Below are 20,572 nucleotides of genomic sequence, written 5' to 3'. Positions count from 1 at the left end.
TGATAAAAATGATAGTTTTTATTTATATACAAGGACAAAGTAGGCAGTTCATACAAAATGTAGAGGTGGATGTATAATTGTTGGGGTAGAGAAAAAAATTCTCAGAATTATGTTACCAACGTTTTGGCCCAGTACTGACCCAACCCACCAATTCAAACAAAAAAAGGAAAAGATAGAGAATAAAATCACATGTGACCAAGTTTACTTAAGCATGTGTACTAGTATAACTTGACTATCAGGTTCTGAACTTTTAATCCCTACCATTCACATAAATATATATATATTAAATCAATAGACACAAAGCCAATTGGTCCAAGATGGACAAATGAATTTGTTGGTCCAAATTATACGGACCCGGTTGTACAAGTGGCCAATCAAAATTGACCACTAATTGACAAAGTCTTTGACTATGACCACAACTCTCTGAATTTGACCACCAACTGATACGCTACTGAAGTAGAGAACCCAATTTGCTAGACAAGCAGTGAACAAGTTTCTCAATTTTTCTTATTTTTTACAATATCCGTTACTTAAATAGTAGAAGGAGTAAAAATAAAAACGAATAGGACGTGCGAAAAAAGTGGAGGCGTTAAAAGAAATTCTACTACAAGTCAACGGCCCAATACTCTACCAGTCTACCTAGATCTTATGTAATGTAACGGTGTAACCCACAATTTAGAAATTCTCAACTTGATACCCCATCACCTAATAATTCAGTCATTCTTATACCACACATTTGTCATACATGATACATCCTATTTATTTTTTAAAATTGGGTATACTCTGCATGCAATTGTAGAGATTAATTTTTCGGGTCTTATAGAATTTAAATGAGCGACAAATTCTCTTAACAAATTTTAACATCGCTGTATACCCAAGTTAGAGACATAAAACCCAAAACTTTGGTTAAACTAAAAAAAAACTCATACATCCTACTTTTCATAAAAAATAATCTAGCAATTTCAAAAACTTTTCATATATAAAAGGTTCACTATAAGAATTTTAGTTATTGATGAATTACAAAAAAAGACCAGTTTGAATTGTATTTTTCGATAATCTTTTCAAAAAAAAAAATTAAACAAAATTAAAAGTTATGTCTTTTATCAAATCATTTAATTTTACATTAGTAAACACATAGAAGAATTGAAGTTAAATAATAAATAACATAAACAAAAACTTAAGAGAGAGAGAGAGAGAGAGAGCCCGTGTGAGAGAAAGAGAGGAAGGTCCGGTCGAGTTCCGGCGGCCGGAGATTGGTGGGCGGCAGTGACGTTTGACGGTGGTGGCGGCGAAATCACTTTCTCCCTTCTTTTTTGATTATGTTTCTGGTTCTTTGTTTGTGTTCTTCTGTTTCTTTGTTGTTTTTTTTTTGTTAAGGTTTTTTTTAGAAAAAACTGTGTTTGAGGAGATCGTGGTGAATGACGGTTTAGAGATGTGATGGTTGTTTAGTGGTATGATTTTTTGGTTTGATTTATAAACAAAACTAGGGTTTAGTGTACAATACGGGAAAGAAAAACACAGAACCACGGTGCAAGTTCTATTGTGACAACTGGTCGCCGCCTACTTTATTTTATGTTGCTAGGAGAGAAGGTGATGTGGAAAAGCTATGAAGACTCTGATCGCACCACCACCATAAAATTCTAAATCATGGAAGGAAATATTTGGATTTGGAAGGGAGGCACTGCAGTGAAGGAAAGTAGGATAGAAGAGAGGTTGCAGGAAGGATCCAGGAATCTATAAAATAGAGGGCCGGAGTAATTAAATAATAAATATTAAATAAATCATAATAATTATAATAGTACTTAAATGTGCTTAATAAAAAATAAAAAATATTTTATATTATTTATTTAAATTGTACACGACATTGCTCTATATCATAAAATTCATCGATAATTGAATCGTATTAGTTAGTTTGAAATTTATTTTCTATCTTATTTCTCAACCTATTTTTCACAATCTTCATAGCAAGAAAATAATCTTTCACTTGTAGCAAATAATCAAAACTAACTTAATTGAATTTAGACTTTAATAGTGTATAATATATATTATCAAAATATTTTAAAATAAATTGCTACAATTACTATGTTATGGGTGCATGTTTTGCACCAAACGGTCGTTACTAATCTTTTAACACATCTCTCAAATATCAATTTATGTAGTATCTATCAAGAACAAATATATGAAAAGAAAAAAAAAATGACAAGAGGGGGGGCCTCAGCCCCTACTTGCGCCCCTTATGTTCGTCCCTGGTTGCAGTGAAGAAAGGAGGATAGAAGGTAGTCGCGACCATTTCTATATATATCTTTCTCAAATATGTGCGTGTTCAACCGGTGTGACCAAATAGTTGTGACCATATATACAAGACTTTTCCAGCAAGTAATTAATTTTATCATGTATCGTGGCTGTTTTAGGCAACATCTTTCATAGTTTTAACAACAATTTTCAACCGTTGCCAAAATGAAAAAAAAAAAAGTTGTATGGAACCTTCTAGTACTAAATATATAGATAATTTGGTTAATAAAAATTGATATGTGTAGCTTAAATTTAGACCAAATATATCAAATTTTATTGACCAACTATCGCTTATATTTAAGAAGGAGTTAGTAGCTAGGTATAGGAAAACAAAATTAACTAAATATTTTAATATTGAAATTTGAAAATTATTTATATATCAATCAAAGAAATCCATGTTACGAAAAGGATCTTAAAAGTACACAAAACTCCTTTAGTAGAAGAAGCTTTCTTTTACAAAAATGTCTCCATTTTAAACTAAAGGGTGTAGCTCTTTATCATCAAAATTCCCTACCTTTAGCTATACTTATCAATAAAGTGTATATTCATATATGCTTCTTTTCTTTATTATGATGCAATTATGCAAGAGGCATACACTACAATATAGAACAAATAATATGGTCAAAAGGGACAGTGATTAACTTGGAATATATATTTATGGTCATGCTCAGTGGCCTTGATTGATTGTGCAAATTATAAGCTATATAAATGCTGGAATATATTAAAACAAAGCAACAAAATAAAGGCTTAATTCTTTGCATTTCTTTTGTAATTGGCTGGTCCTCATCAACTAAATGGCCTCATCAGATAAGACTGCAATTAACACATCGGATTCAAATCTTTAATTTGAGTGATGCTACTATAGCGATAAAGCAAGATTTTCAATGTGTAATACTAATATATATACACACATAATTATTTTCAACCTTCGTAAGAAATTGATAATTAGGAAGCCTTTTTTAATAAGGAGTGAGTAGATATTTTAATTTTTAGTCAATGAAATTGTAAGGATAGATCATTTTAGTATTTTAAATTTGTGAAATTAACAATTTAGTCTTTTAAACGAAAAATATTAATCAATTTAATCCTTCAATTAATCCATCAAACTATTTTCTTTATTAAGCATCCATCAAAACCAATAGCACATACCTATTGATTCAAATAGTCTTTTGATGCACTAAAACAAACATAATTAAAACCACTAGGTTTAATATAATGGTAACGAGTTTGAGTAGTATGTTAAATTAAAGTCGTAGGTTCGATCACTAGACCAAACTTAATGGCTTAAAAACTGTGTTTTTGACCAAGTGCACAAATCAATACATAAAATAATTCCAAGATATGATAAGATATATATAGTATTGTCCAAGGTCAAAATTTACTTACTTGTGCACATTGGGCAAAGTCTTACTTTATTTTAGCTTCATTATTTTGTATTATAGGTTGGACCGTTGGACTGTTGTACTATTCCTTGTAATTCCATTATAATTTTTATTTTACTATTTTATTGACAAGTTTATGTTTGGTGTTAAAAATTCATTACAAGTATCAACATTATTATCAAAAGATAATTAAAATGTCAATTAGATTGCTGTAGATGTTATGGCATGCAATTCCAAAGGAAAAAAAGTGAAAGAAAATTATTCGCTTACCTATAAATTCTTGGTAATCAGCCAAATTTCTTTTTCTTTTTCTAAATCGGAATTGCAAAGATTAATCTCTCCATTTTTATGGAACTTAAATGGATAATAAAATCTCCCTAAAAGTTTTAATATTACTACATGCCGAAATCAAATATCGAATTCAGTATCTTGATTAAACTAAACAAGATCTGAATCATCTCATCTAAGCACTATTGGATGGAACCAACCTTTCACAATACCAAATTTCATTTAAATCTCTCTTTTCAGAACCCACTTAGGTTAGTCTAGTGATGTTGGCTTAAGACCTTGGAGTTTGCTCCTCTCAAGGTGTTATGTTCAATTTTTCCTAGAGTCAATTTTGGATTGCTAGTCCATGCAGAAAAAAACTCTAATTTTAAACTGGCCCCACAAGTGAGCATTGGGATTAATCCCTCGTATTAATCGGTCTCTAGATACGAGTTTTCTCTTTCCGGTGATTTATGATCAACCATGTCTCTCAACAGGTAAATATTAGCTTTTACTTAATAATAAAATTCCTTTTAAAAAATAAAAATAAAAGAAAGAAATGAAGTGTTGTGAAAATATTGGCTTAATGTAGGAGTTAGGAGTAAAAGTGGTCCTTTTGCATTGCGTTATTCGATTTGCCTTTAGGGTAGGCACGACATAGAATCTAATTCTTCTCCAAACCCTTTTAAAATTGATTTTTGCCATATACTTTATAAAGTTTGATTCTGATCCAGCGTTTTTCATTTTCCACGAAGGTTCAATAATTGACCCTACTATAGTATACAGCATATAGTAGTATTTTCCAGAAGTTATATAAGTTCATAATAGCAAGAGTAAACAAAAAAGTAAATTCAATATATTCATTGACTCGTCACATTCACACTAGCTAGAAAAAGCAACAAAAGTTCAATGAAAAAGTTGCTTAATATAATTGATTATTCATCGACAACAAGATACAAGAAAAATTTGAATTTACTAATCTAAATGAAAACTAAAGAAAAGAAGAAATTGTTCTCTAAATTCTAAATTTTTTGCCTTTTTTATATGAGTAGAAATTGAACTCGGCACTTCAGGGTTTACAATAGTAACACACAATGCGCACCAACCACTTGTATTAGACTTAATTTTTGACTCTAATACTAAGCAACAAAATTCAATACACAAAATTAAAAACATATTTCTGTGTTGTCCACCCTGAGCATAGTTGATCTGTTGGTAGGAACATGACATGTAATATGCAGGGATCGGGGTTCAAACTCTGATACTCTTACTTATTCACCTTACAAAAGTGAAATTTTAACCAATAGGCCACTCGACAAAAAAAAAAGTGTTATAATTCAAATTTTTATAGAAGTGATTCTTGTGATGTAGTAGATTTGTTGTTACATGATGGAACATGCATTAACATTGTCTTCACTGAAATAGGACATAAGTTTCTCTTCTGTATCAATAGATGCTGGAAATGTTTGCACATTTTTTACATGGCCTGCTGGTGCCCTTTTATCATAGATTCCTGGGGCATGAGGATAGGTTACCACATGTTGTGGAACATAAGGCCAAAATTCAGCTCTCTTTTTCCCAGTATCTCTTACTCTTTTCAACACCTTGTTTGGATCAACAAAACCATTCACTGTTACCTTGCTTTGCTTTCTGTTTATCTCCACTGATTTCACTCCTGCAAAACATGCATGATAATCATCATTAACCTTATTGTAAAATTTGAAAAAAAAAAATGATAAATATTGCTCGGTATAGGCGCTTTTGTGAGTTGTGTTTCCTCAATTATTGGGTAAATAGTTTTTTACCCCTGCAAAATATGCGATTTTTGTTTTAAGACATGCATTTTGGTTGTTCATTTTTCTTTTGTTATGTTTGCTTATAAACAGATAAATTGAGTATGGATAATCATGCATATTTTGAAGAAGAAAAATGTGTCCTACATGAATATAGATTCCTTGACATGTATGATTAGTTTTTTCCTTATTTTGGAAAAATAAGTTAAGAGAAAAAATAATAAAGTTAAATAAAAGTTAAGAGAAAAAATAAGAAACGAATTAGTGTCAGAATAAAGTTAGTATAATTTTTGTAGAGAAGAGTAGTGAATACTAAAAACTTGTCATTGGTCAATAAGTGAGTACTGTGGAATAATAGCTTCCAAAAGAAGTAGAATTGAGTTAGACAAAAATAAAGGAATTAACCATAAAAAAAATTCTGATCTGAAAAGATATAAAGGAAAGAAATGGACCCAATAATGTTGTGAATAAAAGTTTGTCACTTTAACTTTTAATCAATCTTCCACAATGGTCACACAGCTTACAACGTGCCACACTTTCATTAGGCATATCATAGCTTCCAAAAAAGTTTTTTCACTATTTCTTGTAGACATGAAATAGATAAAAAAAAAAAGTTTTATATATAAATTAAAATAAGCCTATATAAGAAATAAAAACAAAAATAAATATTCTTAATTCAAGAGGAACAAAGTCTAAAGTCTATATATGTAATAAATTAAAAATAACTAGATGCAAGTAGCCTTGACTCCAAATGTAGGAATTGATATTCTTTGTTCTCTATTATTATAGGTTGGAAATAACCTTTATATTATTACCAAATTAAAAAGATAATGTAAAATATATAAATTCTTTTTCATTGTAAGTGTTATGTACTATTATATTTTACACTGTCAATCAATTGTTACCGTTAGATTATTAAAAATGTTTGTCTTTTATTATATAATTACTTCTAGATTTTTACATGTTATTTTTTTTTACAAAAATTTACACATATGTTGTGATTTGTTGAAAGTGAAAGTATATTCACACCAAATGTGTAGCAAAATTAAACTGGAAATAAAAATGTTCTATATTGAACTATATAGCTAGGTTCAATGGAGATGGAATAAATAATATTATAAAAAAAAAAAAAAAAAAAGAGATGGAATAAAAGCTTTTGAGAATTAGTTATGGAACTTGAAACCTTTCATTGTAGCCACTGAATTTCTGACTCTTCGTTCACACCCATCACAATCCATTTTGACTTTGATCTCAACTGTCTAGACAACAAACAAAGACCAACTCATGTGAGAAATGAATAATGAAAGTAATAATGGCTAGAGGAATGGAATAACAAAGATTTATGAAGAAAAAAAAAAAGCCTCTTTAGATTATGAAGGAAACATAGTTGACAAAAATCTTTTGTAGTAGTTTTTAACATTTTATTTTTATTTTAAAATAATGAGGTGTTTTAGAAATTCAAGACATATATCCCTAGTACGAATATACAATCAATATTTTGAGGTGTTTTAGAAATTCGTTGTTATTTTATCAAACTCATAGTAAATCTAAATAAACATGCATTAAGGAAAAGGAAAATTGTTATTTGGTTGAAGGAATTGAATGTATACCTGCATTGGTTTGCGTTTGGCTTTTGTACTAGGTTTAGTGCAAAAGTTGGAGATCAAGAAATAAAGTGCACCCATTTCTATTCCAAACTTTCTACAAATCTAACATAGAGAGAAAGAAGAATGACACAAAACAAATGGAGCATGGTGTTTATTTATATAGGAAACTCAAAAGATTCATTTTACATGAGGGAGGTTCAAAAAGGAGTGTCTAGAAAATTAACTTTAATATAATAACAAAAAAGAAATATTTGAAGTTGACATATAATATGCCCATATAAGTTTAATTAGTGGTGAAGGAAAACGAAGGATGGGTAACACTACTTTAAAACTTTTGGGGTTTAATCTTTTTGAAGAATCGTTTAAAATCTGAATATTATTATATATAAAACTAGAACATCGACCCGTGCGGTGCACGGGTCGTCTCCGTTGAAATTTAAAAGGAATTCCCACGTCAGATGGTGTCAGAGAAAATCTATGTATGAAAACCTGATCACCAATATTACTTCCTGAAATAATTTTTTCTTCAAGAGCACGTTTTCCCAATCTCATAATAATAAATCTTGTTCTATTGCATAATCCTAATTTTTTATTCAAATTCCTTAATAGCATAACTCGAACTCCAACTTTAAGTCTCAACTTGTGATTTGGAAGTCCCGACGTAGAAATCGTGTTCAAAATTCGAGGGTATGAATATCGTCCACTGTTTGACCGTCTACATTTTGTGTGAGTGGAGTATCATAACTCAAATATGTTTTTTCTTCATCAGGAATTAAATCCAACATATAATCATTTATTGTGTCGACTATTGAATTTTTAGGAGCTAGTATAGCTCTATTTTGGAAATATGTTATATCGTTCATGTTTTGTAAAAGTTGGGCATAAGTGCTTTCAACGATAGAAGCAAGAGGATCACCTGAATTTGAAATCAATAAATCTGATGGAATGTCAAGTTCTAAATCATCTTCGTTGTCATCTCCAATTTCTCCATCGCCAACACCCAAAAACTCATTCAAAAAACAATCTTCTTTGTTCAACGTCTGCACTCGAAGCACCACCGAGAAGCCTCATGTTTTTACTCAATGTTAAAACTTCACAAAAATTCCAAAGAACCGAAGAACTAATAGTAACATGAACAACTTCTGGCCTTGTACCTTTGGGTATTACTGATAAAATTTGTCTAAAATCTCCGCCAAAAACAACAATTTTCCCACCGAAGGGAATGTGTTTATTTTTTTCATCAACAGACTTGAGAATATTTTTTAAAGTTCAATCAACAGCTTCGAAACAGTGTTTGTGCATCATTGATGCTTCATCCCATATAATGAGCTTTGCTTTTTGTATTAATAGCGCCAAAGGGCTTTTAGGAACTATGGTACATGTTGAAAACTCGTCAACATTTAGAGGAATACAAAACCTTGAATGTGTTGTTCTACCGCTAGGTATAAGCAATGCAGCGATCCCACTTGAGGAAACTGTTAAAAACTATCTCACATTTTGAGCATAATGCGGCTGACATGGCCCTCCAGATAAATGTCTTCCCTGTACCGCCATAACCATAAAGAAAAAACACATCAGGTTTGTTTTCCTTAACTCTTGTCATGATTGTGTCATATACTTTACGTTGCTCTGAAGTCATAGTTGACATTAATCTAACATGTTCCTCAGCTAATGCTTATCTGTTATAATTCAATTCGTCGTGTATTAAACTATTTTGTATATCAGGAACTAATGATGTGTCTGCTCTAGGCATTGGAGGATAATCTTTTAAACTATTCCCACAACTACGTAACATCATTTCAATATCTGCTAGTACATATTGTATTAATTGATCATCAGTTAATATTAAATCTGCAATGTTAAAATCAAAATAATGAATGTGATTAGTGACATGACTATGGTTGTGTTTGGTTGTATTGCAAAAAAAATTGATTTAGCTGAACTGAGTTTGATAGATTTGATTTTGGTTAAAAGTGAGTTAAACAGAATTGATTTATGTTTGGATACATTAACGTAAAAATAAAGGGTATTTATAAAAAATATCAATTCTTTTTCCATTTTTTTTTTGACAAAATTCTTTTTCCAATTTTAAAAAACTACAATTTAATAAACTGCATAATAAATAATTTAAAAAGTGATATAAGCAAGGTTACATGAGACAATGAAATGTGAAAGATGCTTTTTTTAATAGATTTCAATATTGTTGAAGGTGTTATAGTATGAGAGTATATATATAACTTTCCAAATCACACGTGATAATAACTTTCCAAATCTCACATGATAATTATTCTCTAAATTTATGATTCGGTAGAAAAAAACCATTGATCAGGAAAGACATAAAAATATTTCGTGATGAATAATATAAAATCTCAACAATAATTTTGATACGATATACTTTTAAAATTGATGGTGCTTATCAATAATTGCACATAATTTTGATCACAATTGATATATTTGTCATAGTGGTTGGAAATATTGCCTTGTACTGAAGGGTTGTAAGTTCGAATCCTAGTCATGACAAAATTGTATGATTTTTTAATAAAAATTGCAAGATAAAATGGAGGGAAAACAGGAAAAACAAATTAGGATTTAGAGTTTGCTTGTGTATACAAGCTTATAATATAAATGATTGGTAATAAAAAGCTTTTTTGTGTTGTTTTGTTTGCTGTCATGATGACTCAATCATGTGGTAGTAATAGTAGTATGCTTTTAATTACTTTCCAAAAAAATTCACTTGAAAATAATTTGATTTTTTTTCTTTCTTTCAATACTAGTTTAATTTGATCCAGAGTCAGTTTTGACATCAAATGATTTTAGCCCTCTTCCGATCGCAGTTGTGAGGGATCGAACTGTCATCCTCCCTATTAAATTCAGCGCCAATCATCACTGAATCAACTAACAATTACTTAAAATAATTTGATTATAATTCTATCGATTGTTTGAAAATAATCAATTGGGTTGGGTCTTTATAAATACTCTTCATCTAATTCATCCGTTATCAAATGGTTTATGTGCTTTCAGAGTTCAGATATCCTCCATTAGCTTATCCTCCAGTTTTTTCCAGTACCTTGTCAGATCCGTGACACGTGGATATAAACTAATCAATGGTTTAGATTAGGTTGGAAAGTCATACTCTTCTTCCTTTTTTCACACAACCCGTCGTACTTCTCTCTCAATTTTCTTCTTCTCCGTCAAAATAAAACGCCTCTCAATCTCTCCATCACAGTTTCTCCCACTCACTGTCGCCTGACCGCTACCGTGAAGCCCCATCGCACCTCCGGAAGTTGCTGTCGTCACTGTGTCTTTGTAATCGATTACAACTTAAAAAAAAATTTGCATAAAATCGACAAGATTGAGCAGCAATATTCCGACCGACAAATACAGTAGTGCTTTTTTTCTTCTTTATTATATTATGTAAATTGTTTTAGCAAAAAATGGTTTCAATTTCAATCTTAAGATTCAGAACGAATGACCCAAATTTGCAATCTTAAACAACTTAAAGCAATGTTTCATATTTGTCCTTAATTATACCAACAAAATAAACAAAGAAGTCCATGAGAGGATTCAGACTCACAATTCATATTTCCAGATCCAAAAAATAAAGGAGGTTCATGTTCATGAGTGATTTGAATAATCTTTTCCATTTCAAACGATGTTGTGTTTCCAGATTTCCTCTCACGGTGATTCTATGTTGCTTTCAAAAGTTGAAATTTTTAATCGCAGACATTGAAATTCTTAATTGCCACGTGTCACAGATCTGATAAGGTACTGAAACAAACCGGAAGATAAGCTAATGGAGCATATCTGAACTCGTGCTTTCAGCTATATCTTCATTTACCATCAAGTAGCTTATGAAAATATACACTACTTGTATAAATATGCATATTCTCTTTTACTTGTATAAATATGAGTCAATGTTATAAACATGAGAAGATGAGAAAATGTAGGGAATTGAGTTTAAATTTTGGATTTCTCACTTGTTCACCTAAAAAATGACTTTATAAACCATTAAACAACTTAAAATTAATATACATGAGTAAACATTAAATTTGCAAAATTACATCATCTATATATATAATTCCTAGATAGTTCTCTTACTATTTATGTAAACCCTAATCCACTTAAGCAATTGAATTTTTTCCATTTAGCCACGTCAGCCACTTACAATGCCACATCACTTATCTCTACATCATTATCATCTCTAGACTTTATCTACTTTTCATATACCTACATTTATATAGATGACTTTTCATATTGTCCACATTAAAACATGAGGAACTTATACTAAAGAGCCACACTTTACTACATATATTCCATCGGTTGCAAAAAAAAATTCATACATTTACATCATGCATGCTCCATAGTTAATGCATTAAAAATTCTTTATATTTTATTAAATTGATCAGATTCATTTTTAAATTATTCTTATGCACTCTATACCTATATGGCTATATAAACGGTGCATAGATATTCATCATTTTCTCGGTGAAATGTTGTGATGGTTTTTATCTCCACAAATCCATTTCTCAAGACATATACAGACAAGTGTATATATACTATATCAATTTAGAAATATTTACCTTACTTTTTCAATTATTATAGAAAACATTTTTAGTTTTCTCATGCTCATTTACAAACCAAAATGAAATTTAATCTATGCATTGTTATAACAAGTGTCTAATTTAGTATAAAACAGTGTTCACACCCGTGCATCATACGGGTAAGGGTCTAGTTATTTTATACAATTAGAGAAAATAATTAACCCTAATCAAATTGTAATGCTCTGATGACCCACCAAAAGTGTAAAGTAGCTATATATTTCGAACCCTAATAAAGATGGAAAAAGAAATAAAGGCAATATGCAACGGAACCACCGCCCTAAAGGGATCAAAATTCTTTATTGACTCCAAATATTTTGTGCTTTTTCTTCTCTCTCACGTTGCATTTCGTAGGCAGATATTCATATCTTTCAAGTTTTGTATTTCACATTAGTTGTTTTCATTGTTGATTGTCCTAAGGCGAAATTATAAATAAATATTATTTTTTAATTCACTAAATAACTAATATATTTAGTCTTTAATAAATATTATATACATTAGTTATTCAATTAATATTTTATTTAAGACCGGATATAGTGTATATGAATACTAGCTTTAAGCAAAAGATATACACATGAAATTAGGTTTAAGCAAACAATTTCAGCACATGAAAAAGATGAAAAACGAAGAATTGCAATGCCAAAATAGGAGCAAAACACCAGATCTAGAAGTTGGAAGTGAAGTCGAAGAAACAAACCAAATAGTAGAGACGACAAAAAAGTAGCGCGCACACCACCACTTTAGTCGCTGTGCCGTTCCCTTCTCAACCGATTCATATTCACAAATCGAGGAATTACAGATGAAGAAGATAAAACCTACAACTCGACGGAGGTGTTGGAGATTTTGAACGCGATGGAGATTCTTTTAGATTTGAACTCGACGGTGGTGGTGGTTTTGAGGGGAAATGGATTGAGGGGGAAATGGATCTGAACTCGACGAATATGAAATAAGAAAAGATGGAGAAAAAAATCGAGAGAAATGAAAAAAATGGAGCGAAATGAAAAATTGTGGAAAAAGAGCCGCGCTGAATTGCTGGGTTTTCAAACCCCTGTAAATTAACAAAGACATTCCTCAAAAATTAATGTTTTCACATAATTTAAGGGAGTGAAATGAAACCTCCGTTAAAAAACCGCCGCTATCAGGTGTGTTTTTTGTAGTGACTTCTGATTTGTTTACATTAACTAATAATGTATGAGAATCATCATTCATTTCAAGATATACAACTAGTTGATACATAATGTTAGAGCTGTGTATTCAGATCGAAAATTGACAAATCGATAAAAGCCGCATGAAATATCTTAATTTTGACCAAACTCCGATCGAATCTTCAGTTTGTTCGGGTGTCGGGTCATACGGGTGACAAGTAGAACGAGTCGATTTTAACAGATTATATTCAAACTTTGTTGCTAGCTAAATCTAAAATTCTATTGATCCATAAAGTTCTATTATTATTCAAATAATTCAAAACCTCGTACATAAAACAACAACAAAAAAAAAAAGAATTAAATGAACAACAAAGAGGGTGAAATGTAATTACTTTGTTTGAAATTTGTAGATTCAAAGACAAAAATAGATCAACTAGATGAGAAGTACAAATTAAAATAGACCTATAATTTTATAGTATATTTTATACCTCATTATTCAACGTAATATACATGGTTGTAAAATATAACATTTATTTCATTTATCAAAGATAGATAAAACCAAAAAAGCGAAGAGTATATGAGAGATAGAGAGAGAGAGAGAGAGAGAGAGAGACTCAAAATCGAAGAAAAAAAAATGATTTACATCTAAATTGTTGTTCGATCAATTTCAGTTATCAAGATATAAATTTTCGGAAACTCACACCCACCTGCATGCAAATGTTCGTGACAGATTTGTCACAATCGGTGACCCGAGAGCCAACCGCACCCGACCGGATGCTTCCATATGTTGGCGTTTATGTTGGTTTTAAGTCGGGTCACAGGTCGATAGTAAGCTTTACATAATGTTTACACTTGACATTAAATAAATTAGTTTAGGTTTCTTCGAACTGATTCGAGAAAAATAGTAGAGAAACAATTAACAAGAATTTGATCCGACATAAAAGGACATGCATAGTGAGTAGTTTTTTCTTTAGTGGGTAGAAGTGGAAAAAACTGCAAAAAAACTACTCCCTCCTTCCCAAAATATAAGGGAAAATTGGTCAACCAAAGTTGATGTATTTAGTCCAAATTCTTAACCAAATACATCAACTTTCTTTGACCAATTTCCCTTATAATTTGGAGGGAGTATAAGTTATAAGCTGTTCATACTCTACTTGAAATAACATCTTAAAAAAAGTTATAAGCTAATGAAAAAAACTTTTCACCAAACACATTTATTTTTTTCGAACAAGCTTATAAACTATCCCAATAGACTATAAACTAGCTTATTGAACTTACCAAACACACCCTTTATTTATACATAACACCATAGACAAAGAGAGTTTTTATATTTTTTTTATTAACCATCCGATTTTAAGAAAATAGACTGAGTTGGACTATGATAAATGAAGTGTGATTAATAATAGTTCACCTATACTCTCTTCGGCCTCTTTTATAAGCAAATATTGTATACTCATTTGCACACTTATTAAGAAGCTATTTTTTTATCTTGATTTTATGAAAAATTTCTATTACAATTCCTAAAATGACCTTACAATTGTATTGAGACATCATGTGAAAAAAATAGAATAATTAATAAGATTACTTCGAGAATAATAACATTAAATAAATTTAATTTCAGTAATTTTGCTTTGAAGGCCCTGTTGACTTTTGCTTTATGAATAAGGGGGAAAAAAAGATAATAATTGACGTAAAATTTCGATACAATTAAGGATCCGTACGACTAACATGGTTTGTCTGTTTTTCATTTGGGATTACAACAACATTGGTCGCACGCTTAGTTGGTTAGTGACCAACCCTGTCTCTCACACATTCTCCTTCTTGTTCTCGTTTCACAACACTGTCAAAGATCATCATTTCTTCATTTTTTTTTCATCTGTTAACTTCACAAATCACAACACTCTCAAACAACAACAATATTCACACTAACCTTCACAGATCCTTACAGTTAGTTACATGGAAGCTTTGGTCAGTTATGGGATCAACCCATTTCGTCTTATTCCCACTACAAACCACCATCAGTCTCGTTTTCTCTCTCATTCACAACCAAATCTCAAAAAGGGATTTCAAATTGGAATACTGAATAATAAGAAGAAGCACTTTTCACCTTTGATTATGGCTGCTGCTGTTGGAAATTCCTCCCAACTTGGTCATTTTGAGAACACACTTCCTTCCAAAGGTTTACATAAATCTTCAAATATTTCTTTCTTTTTGTTATCTTATCTGTTCAAATGTGTAGTTGTAGTTATTGAATTTTTATATGTTTAATTCAAAATAAATTTAACAAGGGTCATGCTAACCGGTGCCCCGGGCACTGGTTAAGGAAACCAAAAAAGGAAATTTTAATATGATATTACTATATTTGGTTCCTTAAACAGTGCGCCGGGTACTGTTTAGCATTTTCCATTTAACAATATGGTGTCGAGTGTCGACTATGGTTTAAAATTGTGGTAAAGATCATGTCTTATAGCTTGTTTTTTGTGGAGAATTATGATCAAATGTGGCCAATGTAGCCTCAATCGCGGTTGCATTGAAATTTTAATAACATCAAAAACTGTTTTTGTTGTGGCCATGGCCGATTTTGAGTGCCCTGGATGACGTAATAAAATGGTGCCCTTGTAACATTTTTGTTTTACTCAAACAATCTCTTGACATTTTATTTCATAACAATAACAATCGATTGAATACAATTTGGATTTTGGAATATTCATAAAAGTACTGCGACGAGACCAAGGTTGATGCACACTTCTCTGCTCATGTGTAGGTTTTGTTAACCCTGCAATAGCCCATACACTTGTACATGTCGCCCACCCTTAGGACCGCCGCTAGTTATGGCCTTGATTGTTGCGGACCTTTATTTAAAACCTCAATGTCGACATGTTTTAGACATACATCTAATCAAGACTGTATATTTTATTTTGGTTTATCGAATTTCATCATGGGGGTGTTTCAATAAGTGTGACAAAGATTAATTATCTTTGTAGTTGTACATAGTTGTATATTTAAAATAATAATTTAGTAGTTGCTTCTATATTTTGTTGGAATGATGATGATGTGTTTTGTTTTCATGATGGTTAGAAATTTTGGAGCAATGGAAGAATGGTGATGCAGTATGCTTTGATGTCGATAGCACTGTGTGTCTGGATGAAGGAATTGACGAGCTTGCTGAATTCTGTGGGGCTGGAAAGGCTGTTGCAGAATGGACTGCAAGGTTGGATTTTTTAAATGGACATTCTTTTTTAGAAAAAAAGGGTTTATGTTTTTTGAATATCCGTAGTATTACTTTTTTTACGATGTTTGATTTTAGCGTTGAATTTTCACAGAGCAATGGGTGGTTCTGTTCCTTTTGAGGAAGCTTTGGCTGCTAGATTATCTTTGTTCAATCCTTCTTTGGGTCAACTTCAGAATTTTCTTCAGCAAAGGCCACCAAGGTATGACTGACTGAGACTGACTGATTTGACATTTTGATAATAAGCAATGTGATTACACTTAGGAGTATTTCACTCAATTTGACTCGTATTCGCAAAACAAAAAATGGTCTGGTAGTTCCTACTTCAATTGTTCTTGCGTTTAGATTTTATTTTTGCAGAACCAAAAGGGTTTATCTTGTGCATTTATTCAGTTTGTCAAATAGTGGATATAGCTCTACAATCTTGTGGAATTTTAACAAATCACTTTTATTCTTTGATACGCGATTTACTACAAAATGTTGTCAAATAACAGCATAGCACCGTAAGCACGATTGACAACACTACATCTATTGTAGGCAGTCTTACCTTGAATTTGTGATAGACTGGTTTAACGTCAAACCCACGTCTTTATAGTAACACGGCATCAACTACTACAACTGTTTCCTCCAGTCTTCCCTTTGTGTAGGTGGAAATATTTTGACAGAATTTAGCGCGAATTTACCAATATTCTAGCGTGGTTGTTGGATAATTCAATGTGGTAGGGCTCACTTATCTATCCAATAGTTAAAAGTTAAAACATTGCCAATTCATTCTGGCAAAAGTACTTGAAAGTTTCTGTATTTATTTGTGCGTTGTCTGCCTATACTTGGAAGAGAAGTGATGCCAAATGTGTACATAAGTCTACCAAACCGAGTTTTTCTGTGCCTGTATGAGGTTCTCATCCATGTTTGATGCAGTTAGTCCAGATAAAGTGCAGGGTTAGTGTGATAGAATCAAAAGAGTATAGTGTGGAAAAAAGAAAATTTAACTGTGGTAAAAAATATAATATATACTGGTAAGTTGATAATAGTGTGGAAAAATGATACCCTACATTTCTAGTGAAATATTAAATTCATTGACTTATCCGTTGTTAAGACCAGGAAAAACTTTGAAGGGGTGTCTTGAATCAATGGTTAAGTTGCTACTGTGTGACTAAGTGCATGTATGGATTTGCAATGAGTTTGGTGAAATCATGGTGACATCATGATTTTGTTGAAACTCCAAGCTTTTACTAGAATCACACACTGTAATTCGTCCAGACTCATCGCCAATTCAAACATGCACTAAGCTTTTGCTACTTGTTCTGACTTATTGACTATTGATATGTTTATCTATTAATAAGCAATTTGCAAAATGAACATCTCTTTACAAACTTATTATCATATATTGGTCGTGTTGTATCTTGATTTTTTTGAATTTCCCGTATTCCCGTATTTGTGTTGCATTGTATCCGTATCGTACTATATATCTGGGTTTCTTACTTTTTTAGTATATTACCAAAGCTAAATTGTTTGCTTTCTTTTCTCTGCTTTCTCATCACCGTTTCTCCAATTGTATCCTGAATTAGGTAGTTCAGAGTTCAGACATATTTGGAACAATGTTTATAACTTCTTAAAGTGCAGGCTTTCTCCTGGCATTGAAGAGTTGATCCAGAAACTAAAGGCTAATCACAAGCATGTTTATCTGATCTCCGGGGGCTTTCGTCAAATGATTAATGTATGGACAATAGTTGTATTGATTACTTTTTTCTGATTTATTTCAGAATAAGAAGAGGATATCAGTAGTTACTTAGTTATAGATTATTGTGAATTTGGATAGATTATCTCTAAAAATATTTGAAAACCAGTAGAATAGTGTTACTTTCACCTCACTTCACACAGAAGAGCGGTGTTGTTGTCAAACTGTGGTGCTATAGCATAGTAGAACAAATCGCTATTGTTATGCGATACACTATTTAGTATCAAGTGTTGTCAAATATAAATGGTATAGCACCACACCGTAGTGGAATTTGAACAAAACGCTATTTTTCGCAATTTGTGATTGATAACACTGCAGAAGAGAGACTAAATCTATGCGATTGGCTTGATGAACATAAGATTGTAAACTGCTTACTTAGAAGGTGAAAATTTGATTTTGAAATTTCAAACTAGGCCACTTCCTGTCCTCTCTTATGCCACCATGCAAGTTTGAAATTATTATGCGAAACAATGAACAAAAGTTAGTTGTTGGTGTCTATATCTTCCGGTTTTTTTCTTTATCAAATGTTTATCATAAGTTTACATTGCTACAACATAAAGAGTTTTTGGCAAATCGTTCGACATTTGATAAGCATGTTGGCTCTATTCATACAAGATAATGAATTAGATACTTCATTTTCTTTCTAACTACTAGCACATTTCTTATGAAGCCTGTTGCTTCGATACTCGGGATTCCACAAGAGAACATTTTTGCCAATCAACTGCTTTTTGGAAGCTCTGGACAGTTTCTGGGATTTGATGAAAAGGAGCATACTTCAAGGAGTGGAGGAAAAGCCACTGCAGTCGAACAAATCAAGAAGGTTTGTCATACCCTTGTTTAAGTTTTCAAACTAATTATTACATCGCTTGTAAAGCTGATCATAAAAAATTTCAGGATCATGGGTACAAAGCATTAACTATGATCGGGGATGGTGCAACTGATTTTGAGGTAAGAAAAATCTTATATCTCATGTTTCGAAGATTAGATTCTGAGAGTTTAATGAAGCACCTACTATTACTAATATTATATAGCAGGTGTTATATAGTTGGCTCTATAGCTTAGCAGAATTTGAGTAAATCATGATTGTTCTGCAATATGCTATTTAGTACTAAGGGCCCGTTTGGTGCACAGGATAAGAGACAGAATAGGATAAGATAACTGTATCATATCCTGCCGCAATCCAGTGTTTGGTGATACAGCAGGATATGCCTGAAACTTATCATATCCTGTCTCTCTAGTTATAATTCTTATCCTGTATTTGAGCTGAGTTACCAGTAGGATAGGATAAGAAAAAAAAAATTACTGATTTATTTTATTTTATGATAGCCTGTTTTCATATTTTTGCATTGTCCTACTAACAAAACAGCTTTTGATTTTCACTCAAAAAGACGAATAGTGATCTTAAATTGTTATAGACGAATGAACTTTCTTTTTTATTGATATTTAAGCCAAATTAGTTGCGTCATCATTAAGTTTTATTGAATAACATAAAAATGTGTTAATTTGGATTTTTTTTTCTGCACATTTAGGCTCGCAGACCAGGTGGCGCTGACATGTTCGTTTGCTATGCGGGTGTTCAACTTCGAGAAGGCGTTGCTGCAAAAGCTGATTGGCTAGTTTTCAATTTTCAAGACCTTATAAATTCACTGGCGTAACGTTTTTCTCTATTTTTTTTCCTTTCTTTTCGCTCGGGTGTGATAGGTTTCCAATTTTTCGAAGTTACCCTTCTATAATATTAAGAGAGTCATAGAAGTGTGAGGAAAGAATGGATTTGTGAAAAAATTGGCAGGAAACATAAATGTGAAATTCTGCCATAGATAGATGCCATTGATTTTGTTTCTTTGGTAGATCAGATTTATTCTTCTACCAATGTTTTTATTTTCCTTTTCTTTTTATTTTTTTATTTTCTATTTTTTTCATCTTTGGAGTGTTATTTTATTCATGCAAATGCCCTTGCACTGCATTTGTATTGTATGTTTCAATACACTTCAACATTACCTAAGTTTTCTATAATTTATATATTGCCTTTTGTTTGTAGAGCTATGAGACATAAAAGCTTTTTGCTATATCTGTATTGAAGCGATGAGAATGTTTTTATGTCTACCAAGTTTATTCTATATTTTTTTCTACTTTTGAATGAATAAAAATTGTAGCAAAGACATGTTAATTTTATTTTCTCAGTAAACTAAGGTATCATCCGCACACAACTGCGGAGATAAATGGTTGATTTTTCCCAACAAATATTTTTTCTTATACACAGGTTAAAGACCGAACCCCAGAACAAATGGTTAAGGGACATAAATATCTACGTTACATTTAGTAAACACAATGTTATTAACCAATTCCTAAGCATTGAAGATATGCTTAGTCTCTTATGCATTCCAATATAGACATGCAAGAAAATGAAATCATGTACTCATCTATTAATGATATTGGATTTCAACCCCAAAACAACCTAAAATTATTGATAATGTAAGATGCAAATTATTGATAAAATAGTATCCAAAAATAAATGTTACCT

The 20,572-nt window shown here is 31.5% G+C and overlaps 2 protein-coding genes and 1 pseudogene across 2 annotated transcripts; 1 reads left to right on the top strand and 2 right to left on the bottom strand.

Annotated features, from left to right (window-relative positions):
* Positions 1–4,952: 4,952 nt before the first annotated feature.
* Positions 4,953–7,495, bottom strand: LOC123892728 (heavy metal-associated isoprenylated plant protein 21). Its single transcript, XM_045942583.1, has 3 exons — positions 7,345–7,495; positions 6,918–6,993; positions 4,953–5,616 (listed from the first exon to the last, which is right to left on the bottom strand). The coding sequence occupies exons 1-3, from the start codon at positions 7,417–7,419 to the stop codon at positions 5,324–5,326; spliced, it is 444 nt and encodes a 147-aa protein (XP_045798539.1). The 5' UTR covers positions 7,420–7,495; the 3' UTR covers positions 4,953–5,323.
* A 272-nt stretch (positions 7,496–7,767) lies between these two features.
* On the bottom strand, positions 7,768–9,193 carry LOC123888112 (annotated as a pseudogene).
* A 5,613-nt stretch (positions 9,194–14,806) lies between these two features.
* On the top strand, positions 14,807–20,090 carry LOC123890672 (phosphoserine phosphatase, chloroplastic-like). The gene is made up of 7 exons (XM_045940327.1): positions 14,807–15,263; positions 16,163–16,295; positions 16,408–16,515; positions 17,937–18,030; positions 18,722–18,871; positions 18,946–18,999; positions 19,581–20,090. Exons 1-7 carry the CDS (start codon positions 15,041–15,043, stop codon positions 19,704–19,706), a joined length of 888 nt encoding a protein of 295 aa, XP_045796283.1. The 5' UTR covers positions 14,807–15,040; the 3' UTR covers positions 19,707–20,090.
* The last annotated feature ends 482 nt before the right edge of the window (positions 20,091–20,572 follow it).

The sequence above is a fragment of the Trifolium pratense genome, linkage group LG6, assembly GCF_020283565.1.
Source record: "Trifolium pratense cultivar HEN17-A07 linkage group LG6, ARS_RC_1.1, whole genome shotgun sequence".
Lineage (NCBI taxonomy): Eukaryota > Viridiplantae > Streptophyta > Magnoliopsida > Fabales > Fabaceae > Trifolium > Trifolium pratense.
Note: the sequence above shows the minus strand (reverse complement) of the source record. Positions and strands in the feature narration are given on the sequence as shown.